The 20510-nt window shown below is 43.8% G+C and overlaps 1 protein-coding gene across 11 annotated transcripts in view; it reads left to right on the plus strand.

Annotated features, from left to right (window-relative positions):
• erc2 (ELKS/RAB6-interacting/CAST family member 2) overlaps nucleotides 1–20510 on the plus strand; it is a 63607-nt gene that overhangs the window by 16001 nt on the left and 27096 nt on the right. For 7 of the 11 annotated variants that reach the window (XM_077002710.1, XM_077002638.1, XM_077002673.1 and 4 more), the window contains exon 4: nucleotides 18123–18149. The exons of the other annotated variants lie outside the window; for them this stretch is intronic. In XM_077002710.1, coding sequence (XP_076858825.1) covers nucleotides 18123–18149 — 27 coding nt within the window. The remainder of the gene's footprint in view (nucleotides 1–18122; nucleotides 18150–20510) is intronic. 11 annotated transcript variants of the gene reach the window in all.

Consider the following 20510-nt stretch of genomic DNA (forward strand, 5'->3'; position numbering starts at 1 on the left):
GGAGGGGTCGGGGACCGTAACGTGAGAGTTCTGTTCTTATATTCTCACTTTAAAGAAAAATACACGTTTACATTTTATACTTTCAGTTTATTAAGTGTGAGCACTTTTAAAATAAAAATGCATTTGGTAGCAACAGCTTTTGGGTGAATTCTTAATTATTTCAATCATAATAATAATGCACTGGTTAGTGTCCCAGTAGGAGCCCACTGTTGCAGATATAGACACCTCAAAGATGTCCTCTGTTTATTGTCCTGGATTACCTTTCTTGAAGGTAGATTTATGATGACCCTTTTCACCAGTCTTCCAGCCATCAGTAACTACCAACTACCAGTAACTATTTGCTGATTAATATCGATATAGTTTTAACATGTTGCTTCTGTACACAGTCAGGAAACAGCTCAAATACATTTTTAATAACACTAAACCCCGAATTGGATCGAATCGGATCGAATCGATTAAATCGGATTAAATCGAAAAAAATCGATTCTTATTCTATAGAATCGGAATCAGATCGATTCTTGGAATTTGAATCAATACCCAGCCCTACTATATACACGTAGCCTAACAAGCACCATGTGAAACACATTAGTCTAACGAGACAAGTGAACACACACACACACACACACACACACACACACCCAGCCACACCAACGGACGTACATTTAAAGACATGGACAATGTTAACACACGCCCGAAGGGAGGGGTTCGGGGCTGTAGCATGACAGAGCCCCCCACCAAGGGCACTACCCATCACGGGGTGCCTATTGCAACATCAAAGCCCCGGACCCACAATGATGGGCGGATCCGGAGCCGCCGAAATCACGCGTGCCCTGGAGATGTCGACCCGAGGTGGAGAGCCCGACACGCACCAGTCTAGTACACCCCCCCTGCGAAGACAAGTGAACACACACACACACACACACACCCAGCCACACCCACGGACGTACATATAAAGACATGGACAACATTAACACACGCCCAAAGGGAGGGTTTCGGGGCTGTAGCGTGACACCCTACAACCCAGTCACAAGCCAACCCTCCACCCCTGTCCACCGGATACAAAAACAAACAAAACACAAAACTACATAACACAGATATAACACATCATCTTATTGTGCAGCATGGCAGGATTCATAACACATATCACCATTTTTTATATATTTAGTAGGCTATAACTTATAACAATACATTTTCCTCATTCAGAAATGTGGATAACAATACATTTTCCTCATTCAGAAATGTGGATTACCAAAGTATTTTACTGTTTGTATCACATATACTGTGTCTCTTGCATCAACAAATTTTAGATTTTGATCGTTTAGACTGAGAATGTAAATATTCATTTGTAGAATCAGAAAAATATTTTAAATCTGAAATCAATAGTATGCACCAATGACCTATATAATTTATCATATTATCAATAAATATTTGTCAAGCTCCTATTATTTATGAAAAAATAATACTAACTAAATAAAATGCACCTGTGACGCTGGGCACAGGGAGAAAGATGAGGCACGAGTCCGCTGGTTTCGACCAACAACGTCACTTTATTATACAAATAACACAGCGCAGATAGCGCACACAAAACACACGTTAGCAACGAACGTGGTACATTTAGACAACGATGAGCACAGGACACTGCGCGAACGCACATTAAATAGACAAACCACATAAACCCCAAGTGATGACGAGACGAGCCACAGGTGAGACGAATTATCACAAGACGTAACCGCACCCACGGAGATCCACAGACGCAGACGAGTAGACGCAGACGATGTAAACACATGCCCAAAAGGGAGGGGTCGGGGACTGTAACGTGACAGCACCTAAATCAATCAAGCAGTTATTATTTTACTTTGTACAAGTATACTGTATATTTTAAACTGTAGTATTAATTTATATCCCATAAAAATCACGTTGAAGTCTGCACAAAACTGTTATTTTATTTAATCCATGGCCCAAAACATGTGATTGAGTTCACTGTATACACCAAATGTGCAGTCTTTCAGAATGAAGTGTGATACAGTACTATACTGTACATACTTTGAGGAAGAAAAAAAGTCTCTCCAGGTTACTGCAGTTTAGATAAAGATGACACACCATGACAATTCACTGTAAGGACACTGTCAGGACATTGCCAGGGCATCCTCTGAAGGGTGAATCATGTGCTTTATACACAGCAGAGCTGCTCTGGAGGTAACATCTTTCTTAATCGATAAACGATAACCTTTACCACATGTATTCATTAGGACTTCATAAACGTTTATGCACTTCACTGTTATACATTTTTTAATTATGCACATTATTTTATTTATTGTTTATTTATTCTGGAGCATCTAGTGTATGCTGGGCTACTGCTACTTTAAGAGTCAGAAATAACATGCATCAACCGGTCAGATGCAACAACCGATTGGCCATGACCAGTGTCCGGCCAATCGGTCTCATATAACCAAACCTGTGCCCGTCACATTTAGACTTGTGTACATATTTGATTTTTTTTAAAGTAGATGAGAAAGTAGATGATACTCATAGAAAATAAAACATGACTATAAAATCTAGCAGAAATTTAGAAAATGCTGTTTCTTCTAACAACTTTAAAATGCATAAACATGTGCTTGCACTGAGGTATAAATACATTATATTGACAATACGATTTTCATCATGTGAGCATGATTATGTCTAAAAATACATGATTTTTCAAAGCTTATTCTAATGGGAAGCATGTGTTACATGCTTTTTTTGGAAATATTGATTTGAGCTTTGAGACAGGAAGCATACATGATGATCTTATCAATGTCACATTTTGTGTGACTGGGAGTTATATTTCTGAAGATATTAAAATCCAAATGTGACTTCACTTCCAAAAAATCATTAAATTATTCAGGGACTTTACAAATCTTCTGATATACTTTACAGACTTTGGTTTAAGGTGACCAGCCTCCAAAAAAGTACAAAACCTGAGACATAGCAGAAACCCTATCAGAATCAACACAGTCACTCACATAGCAATGGGCATCCATCATTCCTGCTAAGATCCTGTATGCTACACTATAAAGGCCATGATTTAGAGCAGCTTTTTGAAAGCAGCTTTTTACAAATCTGTTCTGATATTCTGCAGTTTGTTAACAAGACTATTCTTCCCTTTCATGGTGCTGTACTGTATATCTGGGGCTGCTTTCTGAGAAGTGGAAGAGCAATGAAAGACGCAGACCGTTGCCCTCTAAGTGCAGACTTCCTCCTTCAGGGTTCGGTGTTGCCGTTTCAGGGGAGGCTTGGATTGCCCTCGTTTTAATTCCCTACTGTAGCATGTGACTTTTTGAAAGTCATTGTAACAAGTATTGGGCCATGAACACATTACTGCATTCATTACATTAATGTTCTCAATATTGGTTTTGCAACAAGAACGAACAACCTGACTGACCCTTGAGCCATGTTAAAGGTGTCTACTTAAAAACATGTACAAAAATTATATTCCATAATTATGGCCCTATTAAATTCATGACAAAGTTGGTTAATTTCACCAGCCACATTCCTCAAAAATGATGGATATTAGAACACAACATTAATAATAACATGCTACATAATTTGCTAAAATTATAAAAATGTTTAATTACATAGCTAGGATACTAACTTATTCTTGCCTGCCATTCTATATTAATAGCCTACTTTAATCGAATGTTAACACAAAACTGCAGGAAATGGTGTAAGGCTTCATTCTGTCTTACTGAAATGAAAATTCTTTCTCTATGTGTCAATGAATTTTTGTTAGACAACGTGATGATGAAGATGCAACAACCTTCCAAAATATAAGAGTGATATTTGGAATTCCAACTAAAAAGTCCAACAAAAAACACCAATGTGAGTGATTCTTCCATTTAAATCCACTTCAGATATCAAAAGCAGTACAGGAAAAAATGCATAATTTTCCATTACGACTTTTGGAAGTTTCCTGTGCAGTGGGTATCCTTGATCTTGTTCCCATCTCAAGAAAAAGAAAATGTACCAACTGTCCAATCAAGGCTGATCTGATCGTGGTTTTATTTCCCAGCAAAAGGTTGATTTCATGCTCCATGATGTGATTGTCGTAGTCCATGATGCGATTTTGGTAATGGCCCTATCCAAAATCCTTCAAATCCTTCATAATCCATAATCACACAAATTGCATGCAGTATTCACAACAAGTTAATAGACATACAGTATTGTTATAAACTGACCAGTCAGGTATGGGGTTTTCTTCAAGCTTTTGGTTGTTGGTGGGCATGAACACATGTCATCCTCCATCCTGCTGAGCACAGCAACTATACCCTGGTCCAGTCCAGTACACAACAGCTATACCCGGGTCCTCAAAGTCCAGTACACAACAGCTATACTCCGGTCCTTAAAGTCCAGTACACAACAGCTATACCCCAGTCCTTAAAGTCCAGTACACAACAGCTATACCCTGGTCCTTGAAGCCCAGCACACAGTCCTGACTTTTCTCTAACTGTAGCAGTTAAACATATCTGAAATTCATTAATCCAAGCTAGGCAATGTCAAATCAAAAATCTGGATAATACTAGTAGCTCAGAATTGCAATCAATCAAGCAATCAATCAATCAAAAAAAAAAAAAAATTCAGAATAGGCCCGAATAGTATTTTCCTCCTATCTCTAAACTTTATCACTGTTCTAGAAATTTCAAACAGTGATAGTCTGCGGTTTGTCACGGAACAGCTCCGGACCCTTCCCTGTGGGCGTGCCGTTACGTTGTCTGCGTGTCGTTATGTCCATGTTTGTACTTCCGTGGGCGTGGGTCGTCTGTGAGCGTGTTCGTTTGTTACACCTGTGCCTTGTCTCGAGGTCACGTGGGTCCATGTAATTCACCTATTTAATGTGCGTTCACGCAGTGTCTTGTGCTCGTCTTTGTCTAAAGTTCATGCCTGTGCAAGCCTCCGCATTTGCGTGCTTGCACCGTCTGTGCTGGGCTTTGCGTTGTGTGAGAGAAATAAAGGTTCTGTGTGCACCGTAAGACGCTGGTCGTGTCTCCTCTTTCCTCCATCACCACAGCGTTACAGAAAGACGAGCCGAATAAAAGAAAGCATGCCTGGATACGCCACCAGGGCGCCTAAGGGAAAGAGAAAGAGCCGACATCACCACGGCTCTTCCCCAGTCCGGCGTCCCGAAGCCCCCGTCTCCGAGCAGGAGATGATGCAGAGCCCCATCTGTGCTTACATGCTCTGCGCCACTCGGAATACGGAGGATGCTGAGATGGCCGAACACCTCCGCCAGTCCGCGGTGCGTGTATGGGAGGACCAACACCCCACCGCGTCCCTAGAGCCGCCACCCAGGGCTGTGGGCGGTTGTGTCTCGGAGGTAGGGAGACCCATGCCCCGGTGCGCGTCCTCTCACGAGCGGGTGCCTGAGAGCGCCGAGGAGAGGAGAGAGGAGGTGTCCCTCCAGGCGGCGTGGAGAGAGGGGCTCCGCGCTATGACGCGCGATACCAACCCCACTGCCAAAACCAGAGAGGGTACGGAGGACCCGCTGGTCATGTACGCGGGGATGGTGAGCGCCAACCCTCCAGAGGACGAGTCCGGGAATGAGGACTCGGAGGAGGAAGAGAAGGAGGGTGGAGCCGGCTACTCACCTTCAGTCTACTCCGCGCCGACTGTGTACTACGGGGAGGAGAAGGAAGACACCAGCCCTCCGCCGTCAGAGTGGTCCGATTACACCGAGCGCTCCGATGAAGAGAAGGAAGACACCGGCCCTCCGCCGTCAGAGTGGTCAGAGATCACTGAACACTCTGACGAAGAGGAGACGGAGGTCATCAGCCCCCCTCCGTCGTGGTACTCAGCCCCGTCGGGAGACGACGAGCAGGGCGAGGAGAGCGAGGGGGAAAGTCTCCGGTCAGTGAGTTCGCTCCTGACCGTCTATAAAGGGGGCGGGAGCAGACCGAACAGTCCGCCCGCATCGGAGAGTGGGGACTCCGGTGAAGAGGAGCCCATGGAGCACTCGCGGTGTGAGACCCCCGCTCGGTCCATGGACTGGAGCGTAGCCGAGGAGGAAGAGCCGGCGATGGACACCACCCCCGATACCGGAGCCAGGGGAGGCTGGCCTGGCACCAATGGGGCCTCCTACGGGGGGTTCCCAGAGAGGGGGAATGGGCGCCGGCAGGCTTATGGGGCGGCAAGCCCCTACGGCAATCCCAGAGGAGGGAGTGGCGGACCTGAGATGAAGGTTGCCGCGAGGCGCGCTGCCTCCAAGCAGGAGACGGGTCGAGCTGCACCTCGCGCGTCCACCGGTAGTGCTGCCACCAGGCGGACCACCGGCCGCGCTGCACCTCGCGCGTCCGTCGGAGGGACTGCCCCCAAGCGGTCGACCAGTCGAGCTGCACCTCGCGCGTCCAACGGTAGTGCTGCCACCAGGCGGACCACTGGCCGCGCTGCACCTCGCACATCCGTCGGAGGAACTGCCCCCAAGCGGTCGACCAGTCGCGCTGCACCTTGCGCGTCCGCCAGAGGGACTGCCCCCAAGCGGTCGACCAGTCGCGCTGCACCTTGCGCGTCCGCCAGAGGGACTGCCCCCAAGCGGTCGACCAGTCGCGCTGCACCTCGCGCGTCCGCCAGAGGGACTGCCCCCAAGCGGTCGGCCAGTCGCGCTACACCCAGCGCGTCCGCTGTCCGTACGGCACCTGGCGGTGAGCGGGCGGAACAGGCGGGAGGAGTACCGCCTTCTGCAGCGTCGCCAGCTCCCGGAGCTTTCGCGCCGCTACAAGCGTTGCCTCAGGCGGGATGCCTGGCTCCGGTTGTGAATGTCTGTGTACCCGTGTTTGTGTCAGTTCCCCTGTGTCTCCCTAATTTCCTTTCCCCGTTCGTGCCTCTAGTGTTTCATGTTCCAGTGTGCGTGTTTGTGACTGTGCCATTGTTTAATGTTTTCTCCCCTGTCTTCCCAGGGAGGGTGTGCTAGAGCTGTTGGCTGCGGTTCTCGCCGTCAGGGGTGACGGCTCTCGGAGGCTCGTGATCCCGGTGGCTCCGGACCTGCCCGTCAGTGTTGGTTCGGGGCTTTCCAGCTGCACGGGACGCTCCGGGAGTAGCGAGCCCCTGGCGGAGGGTTCTGTCACGGAACAGCTCCGGACCCTTCCCTGTGGGTGTGCCGTTACGTTGTCTGCGTGTCGTTATGTCCATGTTTGTACTTCCGTGGGCGTGGGTCGTCTGTGAGCGTGTTCGTTTGTTACACCTGTGCCTTGTCTCGAGGTCACGTGGGTCCGTGTAATTCACCTATTTAATGTGCGTTCACGCAGTGTCTTGTGCTCGTCTTTGTCTAAAGTTCATGCCTGTGCAAGCCTCCGCATTTGCGTGCTTGCAACGTCTGTGCTGGGCTTTGCGTTGTGTGAGAGAAATAAATGTTCTGTGTGCACCGTAAGACGCTGGTCGTGTCTCCTCCTTCCTCCGTCACCACAGCGTTACACAGTTAATGTTACATTTACATTTACGACATTAATGTTAATTTGTCCTTGTGTCATTTTTCATTTCATTATTTTCTATCATTATACTATTCTATCTATTATATACTATTACTGTAAACTAGTATATTTCAACTTTCATTACACTTTGTAAACTTGTGAAGTGCATTATTCTGACCTCATTTTGCTTTTATACATACTAAAATGCCCCAGTACTTGTAGTGTGTTCACTGTGGCTGAGCTATTGTAATTGTGAAGCATGGGTTTGATTCCAAAGCCATTAATATTTAATGTTCTGGTGATGGTTTTAAATGTCTTTTTTGTTTGTTTTAACTGAATTTCTGAAACAGCTCAAAAATATTTGTTTTCCCTTATAATCTTGATCTCAATCTCACCTGTGACCTCTGCACATTTATTACTGCTATTTAAAAAAATGATATTTACATTTCTGAATTGCTCAGCTGGACAAAAGTGAGGCAGTAATGGACCACCGTTATGCAAACCTACAACAAGCCTTATCTGAGGGCATTTCCAAGCCAGTTTGGTGTAATTTCTGATAGTAATTTCTGGCCAGAGGACAACATGGGCTGGCTTAGATCACTTAGCTTTCCTCTCTCCACCTCTGGTGTTTGTACGTAGTCATCAGGAGTAACAGAATTCAAGCCAACTACTTGGGAGAGAGGCATTATGGTTCGGCTTTTGACTTTCAGAAGTATAGATTTCATGTTACACCAAGACAACAAAGACTCTATACGGAGCTTTGAAACCATTTTCCCCAGACACAAAGGACTAGATTTTTGTTCTTAATGATGGTTTTCATCAACGATACCTAAAAAGTCTGACAAAAAGTTGACTGTCCATTTATCAGAGTAATTGTTGTGACATTTCATATGTTTGACAAAAGCATGAGCTACCACATCAGATACAAACCTGACACAAGGACCTTAAGCTGCCTGCCACAGTACACAATGCCACCTGACAGCACATGGGCCAGATCCTTTGTGAATTCCTCCAGGAAGTCAGACACACTTCCCAGTCAGTCAGTCAAAGGCCAAAACAGCAACCTAGAACTTCATCAATGTTTAACTGCAGTTTCAGTATGTTGAGACCTGCAGAAAAAGAACACACACAGACCAGTCTGTAGACCATCCCTGGACAATCCCAATTGCCCATGTTTTGAGATGGTACCTTCCATGGTGTGTAGCAATGTCCTTCCACCAGCATGTGGTTCATATTGACCTTCAGACTCCTCAGCAACATCGCTAACATGGGCAGACCTACGGTGAACGTTCACATAGCATTCCACAAGGTCACAAAATGGAGAAGATGATCATCAATGTTTCTCAGTTGTGCACAGCTCTGACACTCAAAAGCAAATAAAAATTTTCTTAAGAATTCTGAAAATGAATATGTTTATTTCATTCTAGGCTTAATTATTACCTCTGTTCCACACTGAGAGGGGAAATTCACTTTTTTAGTGCTCTTTCCAGAGTTGTATAGTAACAAAGTAGAACTACTTCACTACTGTACTTAAGTACTAAAATGCTGTATCTGTACTTTACTGGAGTATAATTTTTTTCCCCTACTTCCACTTTTACTTCACTACATATTTTCCATCAGTTTAATACTTTTACTCCGATACATTTTTTATGTGCTGTATAAGTTACTCTTTACAATTATAAACATGTTAGCTGGCACTGTCACCGGGTCAAGCGATCAGGCTGTCTTAGGAGAAAACTGCACATGCTCCGGTCGCATCTGCTGCTGCCTTCTCTGAACACTTGAGCTTCATAATCTAGGTTCACTTGACACATCGTGACTGCCACAAGGGTCCGTGCGGCAAAAATGACGCAATCGCGGTGGCTCCGCCCATGCGCGTTGGCTGTGCGCGGTCGCGTCGCGAGGTCGTGCACCTCTCGATTTTTGTGCGTGCGAAGTTACAAGGTGGATTTCATGCACTTGAACAGCACTTTGAAGGTCCATTTTCAGTATTTTCCAGCACCTTCAGCTTAATTTACATATTTATACAAATACACATATACTCGAAATTATTCCAAATAATTCACTTTTTATCTCATTAAAGAGATGGTACCGTGTTTGGTTACAGCAGAAGAGCAGCATAAGTGCTGCATAATAAGCTTGTTGGCGTTTTATTGTACATATATTGGCACCTTCCACACCTTCAACATCGAGTGATCGTGGCGGTGAGGGTGAGGAAGGAGACCACCCTGGCCCTACCTAGAGACGGTGTTTGCGTTTGCTGGAGTGAAAGTAAATTCCTATAGGATGAAGTGCCATCTCTGCCTCTCTAAAGAGGGTGAAATATTGGCCTTCAAAAATTCACCTTCGAACTTGAAGAAACACAATGCACAGAAGACACGCCAGCTTTAGCTGTCAGTAAGCGCTAGTTAGGTTAGATATCTTAGCTAACTAACCTAATTATGTTCATGACGTGCTGCAGTATTCACTTAACATTAGCTGGGAATCATAAAGGCGATGTCACGCTGAGTTGTGTTAGCAACAGTAAGCCGTGTCTCTTTTCATGCTGACTAGTCATGTGCCCATTTTTATAGTGTAGTGTTTTTATAGGGTAAGAGCATTTATTGGAGTTAAGTAGACTCACCCTTAGAACCCTTAGAATTCCAACTTGGGTCAGTGCAGTCCAGGTGTGATGGGCAGGGAGTGCGAAATAAAATGGAAGCGATCACGCCAAGTCTCAGGGAAAAAGGATGGTTTAATGGGAAAAGTGCACAAACCAAAAACCCGTGACTCAATCCAAATCAAGGATATAATGACCAGCGGTCAACTGGTACAAAGACGACGTATATAGACAAACAAATGACCCTCAAGTGAGACGGATCGCGGGCCCCGCTCACCTGAGGGACGAACACAACACAACAACAACAGGACAACTGCCACTGTGGACGGAGGTGACCAGTAGGGGGCCCGCCGTATCGTGACACCAGGGGCCTCATTTATAAAACTCTGCGTAGCTTCTGGAGTGAAAGTGTGCGCACGCACAAAAAACAGGAAATGGCGTACGCCCAAAAAAATTCAGATTTAAAAAAGTGTGCGTACGCACACTTGAACGCTGTTTCCTCTTTATAAATCACAACCTGCTTGTAAGTGTGCGCAGGTGACCCAGCCTCGTGTTCCGCCTCCGCACCGCCCACATTTACCCATAAAAGGTTCATGCAAATCACACAATGAATATTTAAATGTGGGATTCCCCATTCATTCTGAGTGGGATAATGGAGGAACGCAAACCAAAGAAGCGGAATTTCGAAGAATGTGAAGTAGAGGCCCTTGTTTCGAAGGTAGAGGCAAGGAAGGATGTGTTGTTCCAGGCCATCGAGCAACCACACTGGTTAAAACCATGGTCGCATCACAAATAACCTGTACGTTTATAGAATGAAACTGCTTTCGGTTGATGAAAGCAGCTTCATTCTGGCTCAGCGCTCTTATAGCAACATGAGTGCAGTCAATTGCTCCGATTACATTGGGGAAACCGGCCACTGCTGCAAATTGCGCTTTGATTTGAGCCTGTTCATTTGCAGTGTACGGAAATCTGATGTACCGACTTGTCAATCTGATTATGCCAACTAATACAGCTGGCATTATGGAGCTTAAAAATGGTTGAGAGATTCCTGACCTGTCCGCTGGACATGTACAGCCCGATTCCGTAACGTGGGTCTCTGTAAATCTGTCCCCAACTCAGCACACAGTTCCATGAGAATGGCTCTTGGAAACCTAAATCGGCTCATTAACCAGTCATCATCATTCACAAAAAAATCTTCTTGATCTCTGAAAACACGTTGTCGCCGTATTTGTTGGTTTGCTAGGTCTTCAAGTAATGCCAAAAACGCCATTATGACAGACAGTGCTTCACTCTTTTCTGTCTATTTATAGAGCTGCTATTTTATGCCATTACGTACAGCTGTTTATGCTCGTAATTATATGCAACTATTACCAGCCCTTAACATCTTTCCTCTCTCTTTATTATACAGTATAATTTGTTGCAATAATAATAATAATAATAATAATAATAATAATAATAATAATAATAATAATGATAAATAGCACCTTTAGATTTAAAAACTGTGAGACAAAACAGATAATACATATACATATAATGCAGAATAAGATTGCAGAATAAGATACATACATAAACTATACATGCAGACCAAAAACATAATTGAACAAGTGATGCTTAATTTTCCTTAATCTTCCGTCCTTACTCTTGATTTATGCACTATGAACTAATAAGCGGAAGGAATGAAGGCTTGTGCATTTACTTGCAATTCCCTACCTTACCACATGGATGTCACTAATTCCCGCTCTCTCCGCAATCTTTTGAAGGGATACGGATGCCTCAAACTTTGCTTAAATATACGCTCGTTTTCACGCCAAGTATTTTTTTATAAATCACAGATCTTACGTGAGATGATGCGTACGCACATTTCAGGCCCCTTTTTGTGCGTACGCACCCTTTATAAATGAGGCCCCAGGTCTGTCAGCAAACCCTTTACAGAAGAATTGTCTGATTCTGGCAAACCATTTACAGAAGAATAGTCTGATTCTGGCAAACCCTTTATAGAGGAATAGTCAGATTCTGGCAAACCCTTTACAGAGGAGTAGTCTGAGGAAAAGTGTAAAAAAATTAAGCTCTATTTCATTAAGTGGAAGAGGGATATATTACCTTTAATGTTTTGAGGTTATTACTAATAGCAGCACCCATAGGGCTGTGATGATAACTGTATGAATTAGTGGAATATCATGGTTTTGCCTACTGCAGGGCTGAGCTCATTATTGTCAACACCACATTGGTTTTTGCTTCTAGAATAACTTACAGGAGTGTATATGGTGTGTGAAATGAAATCTAAACACATTAAATATAATTTAGTTACCGTCATATTTAGTTAACTATCTTCCATCATATGTTCAAGGACTTCTGGAGAGACTAAACTTTTCAGGAGTTGGTAACTTCAGCATTAGCGTGAAGGGAATAGTCTTGTGAAAGACTATTAGCTTTAGAACTTGTGAAATCTTCAGCTAATGTTCAGCTGAATATATGCCAAATGTTAGGTCTCCATTTGGGCATGCTTTGAATCTGAGATTGATGACAAGGGGCGGTCGCTGAGTGAGTTTGGAAGAGGCAGTATGCTGCATTTATAGAAAAAGGCATGTGTTGCACTGACTGTGTTCATCAGAGAGTATAGGGGCCCAATGAAAGATATTCTTGACAAGCTTTATGGTAGCCTACTGGAATACAATTGATTATACAATTTCTTGCTAGCAGTGACTGCATTTTTCACACGTTTATTCTAAAACGTTAAATCTAATGATGCCATGCGCTGGTGTAAAAGTGTACGTTGAGTAACACAGTAGCAGATCACTCACAGTGTACTGCAGAATGCAGCTGCCTATGGTTCCCATGGCTGGTGTTCAGTGGGTTTTTGAATTAACCATCTTGTATGCTCTTTTTCTGGGGGGTGCCCCCTCCTTCGTTTGACGCAGTTGCAGCCAATCACCACATTCTCTTGAGCCATGGCTCAAATAACACCAGTGGGTGGAGTAACGCACTCAGAGGGTCTGTCCCAATCCACATGAGCGCACTGGTGATTGGCCAGTATGGCTGTAATTGTAATTGTAATTGAGAGAGTGAGTATGCTAGTCCCTCCCTCAGGGCATGGGTAATTTTCAGGCTCTCAGTCTCAGACGGTGGTGACATCATCTGGGCCTGGACTCATGATCTCCCAGAAAAAGGCTGAACACTTCTCTGTTGCGTCATTGGGAGTCCCATAGAATGAACCATCCTGAATTAACCTTCCTGAATTAACCATCCTGAATTAACTATCCTGAATTAACCATGCGCTATCAGCACTCCCTTGGAGTCTGTATTACTCCAGTGAGATTCTCCCTTAATCTGAACAAAGTGAACATATGGTTTTTCTGGCAAGAAACACGAAGGCCGATATGAAGACCAGCAGGATGTGCTGATTAACTTTAGTGGCCCAGTGAGCCCAAAGAGTACTTCATGTACCAACTCATAGACTAACCTGCTTACTAGAGATGGTAATGATCTGATACTGCATATCGGAATAGGGCTGATATCAGCACTAATCGCTGGATCAGTTGTCAGTTGAAACATTTTTAAGGAAACTAACCAGATGCTGTAATGAAAGTCGCACAACAGTGCTTTGCAGCAGCACACTGCAGGTCATGCGATAACAACTGGGGTGGTTCAGGTCATGTGATAACAGCTGGGGTAGTACAGGTCATGTGATAACTGGGGTAGTACAGGTCATGTGATAACAGCTGGGGTAGTACAGGTCATGTGATAACAGCTGGAGTAGTACAGGTCATGTGATAACTGGGGTAGAATAGGTTATGTGATAACAGCTGGGGTAGTCTGAGGACAGTTAATGCACAGCTCTAGTGAGTTTTCCTTACATCATCGATTAAAAAAGTTCAAATGCAAATACCCATGCGATTCTTCGCATTTGTGAACACGATTTCTGCCTTCTAATGAGAGCACTTAAATGAAACGAAATAGTATTTTATCACTTTTAGTACTACTACGGTTCCGAAGCCAACAGTGATTTATTAATTAATCCGGAAAAAAAGAGACTTTTTCTTCAGTTTGGCCATGAAGTAAAGTGAGTTCATGAAGTAAAGTGAGTTCATGGTTGGTGTAAAGGAGATTGAGCAGCAGAAAACTGACAGGGACAGAGCTGGAGAGAGAGGAGAAACAGAGCTGGATAGAGAGGAGAAACAGCTGGAAAGGAGAAACAGCTGGAGAGAGAGGAGAAACAGAGCTGGAGAGGAGAAACAGAGCTGAAGAGAGAGGAGAAACAGAGCTGGAGAGGAGAACATGCCATGTGCTCGCCTTCTCCAGATTACAGTGGACTGGACTGGAAAATTTGAAAACCTTTCTGCTCATGTAGTGCCTGGTGTGCGTGGGCAAAACTGTGAATTACCACTAAAACAATAACACAAATGAAAGAACAAAGGAATTAGGGCAGAAGATATAGATGAACTTTGATGTACATCTCAGGTGTCAGTGTGTTGTTCTGTAAGAATACTCTCATTCTGAAATAAATTTCTGCTCCAAAATGTTTAACGCATTAACCATTTGTGAAGCATTTAGAAACATCTTAAACAGGTGTGTATTCATGCTTGGTTATAAAAGGAGTATTCAGGAAAGGTTGAGTCCATCAACTTCAAAGATGGGTGATTGAGCCCCCCCCCCCAATGCTCAACCTCTAATCATCACAAGTCTGAGCAAAAACTCTAGAGAAATATCATAAATGCCAAGACTGAAAAAGCCAGCTGAATGCCTGTGATCTCCCATATGCAAGTTGGCGATGCATTAAAACCGGGTACGTGTATGATGGAGGGGCAGGGGTGAAAAGCACATCTGTGAATGCACCGTTAATGCTGAAGGATATGTACGCATTCCTAAGCAATTTCTGGGACTCAAAAAATCAGGAAAAGCCTGGCTTATTGCACCATGACACCGAGACTTATTCTGCACGTGTCCAGACTGTGTGTCTGTGGAATTGGAGCGGGGGTGCGTCAATGGGCCGTCTGTGGTCCGGGCGCGTCTCCCATTCACAGCACATGGTGAGTTCTGAAGTAAAGGCCACGTATGGTTGCACAGCTGAGTACTTGCATAACGAAAGAGTTTCAAAGAGTTCCGCTTTCAGATCTGGTACAGTGGGTCTCTCCAGTGCCCAGATGATTATTAACGGTGATGTAATGCAGCGGAAACGTGGTTCTGATCTCATGTTTTTGGAATGTGTTGCAGGCATGAATTTTTGCAATAAGTGGAATAATTGTTTAGAAAAACAATAATGCTCCTAAGATACACCTCACAAAGTGTGGTTTTGTATCATTTTCTGTTTAATACAGGTCAAATAGAATACAAATCACAAATAGAGAGAGACTGAGGGAGAGACAGAGAGAGAGACTGAGGGAGAGACAGAGAGAGAGAGACTAAGGGTTAGACAGAGAGGAAGTGACAGATGGAGAAAAATACAGAGGAAATTACATACAGAGAGAGTAAATATTAATCCCAGAGGGAAATTATTTTCTCACGAAAGCATACAAGTACATATCAAGACACTATGCAGTTGTAGAGGAGTACTGAATGTGCAAGTTTTGCATACTGTTTCTCCAAATAGACATACTCTCCTTCATCTAGACAGTCATCTGAAATTAAACTTTGTTATCCATTTTAGAAAGCTGTTTAATTAATGAAGAGTGTTTTAGGAGGCTGTTAGATTGAATTAATGCAGCCTTACTGGTAATTATGAGTCATGTTTGCTTGGCAGTTATCGACACAACACACCCTTGCGTGTGTGTGCGTGTGCGCGCGTGCGTGTGTGTGATTGGCTCGAAAGATGCATATGTCCGCCTCTTCAGTTCTGGCACTGTGAGGGCTGATGGCTGCTGTATTCATATGGCTTAGTCACACAGAACAAACCCACCAATGGCATAACCTACACTATAACATTTACATATTCTCCAGATGGCTTGGCCAGCACATCTTTTGTATGTATGTAATAGCAGGTTCTCTTGTGCCGGTGTCCTGCTTTAGTTCGGAACTCACACCATTCCAACATGGTTGGTCCAGTTTGGTGAGAATGGGTGATGTTTAAAAAGTGTGTGCTGAATGTGTGCTGTGCTGAGCTGCTGCATGCTTTCTCCACACCAGCGCTGCGACGGGCACCCAAACCTCCCAGAACCTCTGCTGCTTTAAAATGTTGCCGAGTCATTCATGACTTCAGAGAAGTGCTCAGATGTGAGCTGACACTAACATACTCTGTGTGTGTGTGGGTGTGTGTGTGTGTGTGTGTATAAATGCTGGGTTGTATGGATTGTAATTATGCAAATGGCATTATTGGACCGTTTCCTCCCATTCATCCAAGCTTAGGAAGACTATTGATTAGGGGAGACAGAGAGAGAGAGAGCGAGAGAGAGAGAGAGAGAGAGAGAGAAAGAGAGAAAGAGAGAGAGAGAGAGAGAGAGAGAGAGAGAGAGAGAGCGAGAGAGAGAGAGAGAGAGAGAGAGAGAGAGAGAGAGAGAGAGAGAGAGAGCGAGCTGGTGCACTGTGGTTTCAGTGAACTTCCTGACAGGAAGAAATATAATCTATTGATAGCACAGTAAGGGAGAGAGAAAAAATAAGCAGTCAAGTATTTACACTGTCTCTATCTGCTTAGTGTGTGTGTGTGTGTGTGTGTGTGTGTGTGTGTGTGTGTGTGTGTGTGTGTGTGTGTGTGTGTGTGTGTGTGTGTGTATGTGTCTGCTTGTGTGGGAGTCTGTGTGTATGTGCGTGTGTGTATTACTGCATTTGTGGGAAACCAAATAGCTGCACAAAGACAGGAAAACAAACACCCAAAAACATAAACAGCATACAGTCATAGAGCAGCGTAGTTTAGTTTGCTAGTCTCTCTCTCTCTGCATGCTTGCACGTGTGTTTGGGTGTGTGTGTGTTAGCAGTCTGAACGAATTGACTGATCAGTCTGCAGCAAAGGCACACACCTCCCCTTTGCTCTATTTGATCAGAGATAATTAGCACAGACAGACTAGAACAGCCGTTGGAGTGATTCACACAGAACAGTCCTCTGTCTGTGTCCGTGCCCCCTTCCTAAGGACATTGATCCCCGGTGAAGCCCAGCTTTAGACCTGCTCATAGTCTCCCAGTGGAGAGCCTGTTTATTTGTAGGTTGGATTTAAGTTTGAATATATTGACTGTGTTCATTCAATTGGAAATGCATTGTTTGGGATATGTGTTATAATGTGTTCTGTGTGTTTTATTTGGATGGGGGCACACAGTGATTTTTGCACAAGGCAGTATGTCTGTTCATGTTGGACACATAGCACCACTGTGACTCAGTACTGCCCCCTACTGACAAAACCACCACATTAAACATTAAAACACAATGCACCCGTAGGAGTGGAAAGCCAGTGATATGCCTCTTTCCAAAAAGGGTTTCCATGTCAAATGACACAATCTTTCTGCAGTTTTGTTTCTATATTTGTGTGTGACTGGGTGTTTTCTTTTGTGTGTGTGGAGTTTAGCTGCATTACTCCATGGTAAGTCAGTGAGTGATGTAGGGGTGCACAATGTATGATTTGTTAATCAATATGCTAATGTATGTAAGCTGGCCTGTGCCACAACAATATCAAGGAAAGCTCTCATATGCAAATGTGTATTTTAATGAACTGTATCAAAATGGCATTTCATATTTGCAGCATGAAGCCATATGATGACAGTATGAAGACCTGTTATATGTTGTGTAGCCCTAAGTCATACTTGTCATCTTTATGACATGTCTACGTCTTGCGTGTGTTAATTGTGTGTTTGTGTTCATTGTTGTGTGTGTGCGTGTTAAGTGTTTTGTGTGCGTGTTAATTGTTGTGTGTGTGTGTGTGTGTGTATGCATGCTAATTGTTGTGTGTGTTAATTGTTGAGTGTGTCTGTTCGTTGTATGTGTGTTAATTGTTGAGTGTGTGTATGTGTGTTAATTGTTGAGTGTGTGTGTGTGTGTGTGTGTGTTTAATTGTTGAGTGTGTGTTTGTGTTAATTGTTGAGTGTGTGTGTGTGTGTGTGTGTGTGTGTCAGTTTGTTGTGTTGTGATCTAATGCTGTGCTCTCAACATCATCTCCATCACTTCTCAGCACCTACTGGACGCCCGCAGGACAAAGGTTTGTTGCTGTGCTCACAACCGTGTGTGTGTGTGTGTGTGTGTGTGTGTGTGTGTGTGTGTGTGTGTGTGTGTGCATGTGTGCGTGTGTGTGTGTGTTTTCAAGTTCATTTTATTCATATCACTATTACAACACAGTGTTGACTAAATTGATGAAGTTGCTTTAATCTCCCACCCAGCCATTACCGCCATCTTTAAATAAAGCACACAGGTGACTTCCTGTAGTCACAGCTATAATGTGTTCATCTGTTCCCAGAAGCCAGAGGATACCAGTACATTTTAAACTTGGATTTAAAGAGGGATTCGGCTGAAGTTTGAATAAGATCAAGCTGAAAATCTGTTCCAAACTCTTGGTGCTACAGTTGAAAGACTACAGGCTTTTTTGTGCTCAAGCCGCTCAGCGGTCATGAGCAGTCGTGAGGGGGATACAGCAGACATCACCACGCAGCATGTTGCAAGCATATCTGTTAATTTAGAAGTGGCCAATCCATTCAGAGCTTTAAAAACAATAAGTGTGCTGTATCATACAGGAAGTCAGTGAGGACGACCAGTGTTAAACTGGGGTGATATGATCCTTGCTCATAGCTCCCATGTGGAGACAGAGCCTCTGATCATGCTGCTTCTGAGAGCATGGCTGGCTTATTCAAGATACAAGGCATAAAAAATTATTGTACCTCCACTTTTTAATGTCCACAATACACTCATGTGGCTGTTTAAAAGAGCACTGACCACCAGGCTCTCACTTAGGGGAGTTACAGCTGCAAGCAGCAATGAGAAGAGATGTCATATTTACATATAATTGGAACCTGCAGTGACATGGAAAAATGGAAAATAATACAGGCCCTTTAATGGACCCTATATGAGCAATAAAACTCTTGTTTTGTCCATAAGACAAATTAATATTTAACAGTAATAATGTTTTCATGCCAACAAGAATGTTCAAAGGCATGAACATTACTGTTGTAATTCACCCATACAAATACAGGCTTTAATTGAAATGCATTAGAAGATCAGCCTGTCCACAGCACCTGGCTTGAGTATGGACCTGTAGTATGGACCTGTAGTCAGGACCTGAATTATAGACCTGTAGTCTGGACCAGTTGGAGGAGATGGTGTTCCCACTGGAAGTACACATACTTCCTGACTAGCTTTGCTACATGAGGGAAATCTGCTCTGTGGCATTTCCACCACATCAGAGGGTCAGTGTCACCGTCATCCTTCACGGTCCACAGGTAGATTCTTAGCTTCAGCTCAGCCTGCTCATCTGGGAGAGCTGCTCTAATCTCAGTGGTGCTGCTACTGCCATGTCTTTTGAAAAAGCCAGTCTTTCTTTTAAGCCTGAGCTTCAGTAGTGAGCTCTAGGACTCGTGGGGGAGCTGGTGATGTGGCCCTGGTGCATGTCACTCTGTCTGCACTGATCTCGTCTATTGCTCTGACTTTGATCACATCCACATTTTCATTCGTGATGTAAGTACTTTTGAAGCGGGAATCAAGGAGAAACGCCACATCTAGCAGATCAGCTGGGCCAGGATCTGAGTACTATTCATTCCAGTAGGTTGGAATGGTTGCCTTAGTGCAACATATTCTACTTAAGCAAGAATGGTTTAATTGAAGAGAGGTTCTGTTTTGAGGTTTGAAATGCCATTGGAGAGTTCAGCATTCAAGGCACCTGTGCACTTATGGAGTGGGCTCAAGACCTTCTTTACTGACGCCTTGGCACGTCCATGTCTGGCCGACTAGGTGACAAGTCTTAGTTCCCTTGTTAGCTTTCAACACCTGACTTACGGCTCCTAACACCTAACCTTTGTCATAATCCCCAGCATGATAAACACCCCCGCCCCCTGGTGAACTGGTGCTGTGGTGAGCTCAGTTCAGCCCGAACAAAGCCCTGGTCCCTCTTCCATCTCCAGGAATACAAGAAAACACCAGCAGTACACACTGATTGTATGTTCTATGCAAGCATATTTCATGCTTCTCTCTGTAAATACAACACCGTAAAAGTCCAACACCTCTTCCAAGACGTAGTTGTAATACAGAGACTGAAGGGTGGGTTTGACGTGAGCCATTGTAAATTGATCAGCTATATATGGTTCACCTTCAGCAAAGGTAACCTGGAGTTTTGTTAACTAACATAGAATAAAAAAGTATTGATTATAGTCCAAAAAGTTAATTTCTTTCAATTGAATGTCATCAACCAAACCATATGATAGAACAAAAATGCCCACGTTCATGGGTCCCTTATTACATTGCTCATAACCAAAAAAGTCTGAAAGATTGATAAACACCTTAACCACAGGTTTAAGAGGGCAAAACACATGAATATTAAAATCCCCTGAAATAAATACTTTTATCTGAAATTTCC

Source organism: Brachyhypopomus gauderio, chromosome 1 (assembly GCF_052324685.1).
Source record: "Brachyhypopomus gauderio isolate BG-103 chromosome 1, BGAUD_0.2, whole genome shotgun sequence".
Lineage (NCBI taxonomy): Eukaryota > Metazoa > Chordata > Actinopteri > Gymnotiformes > Hypopomidae > Brachyhypopomus > Brachyhypopomus gauderio.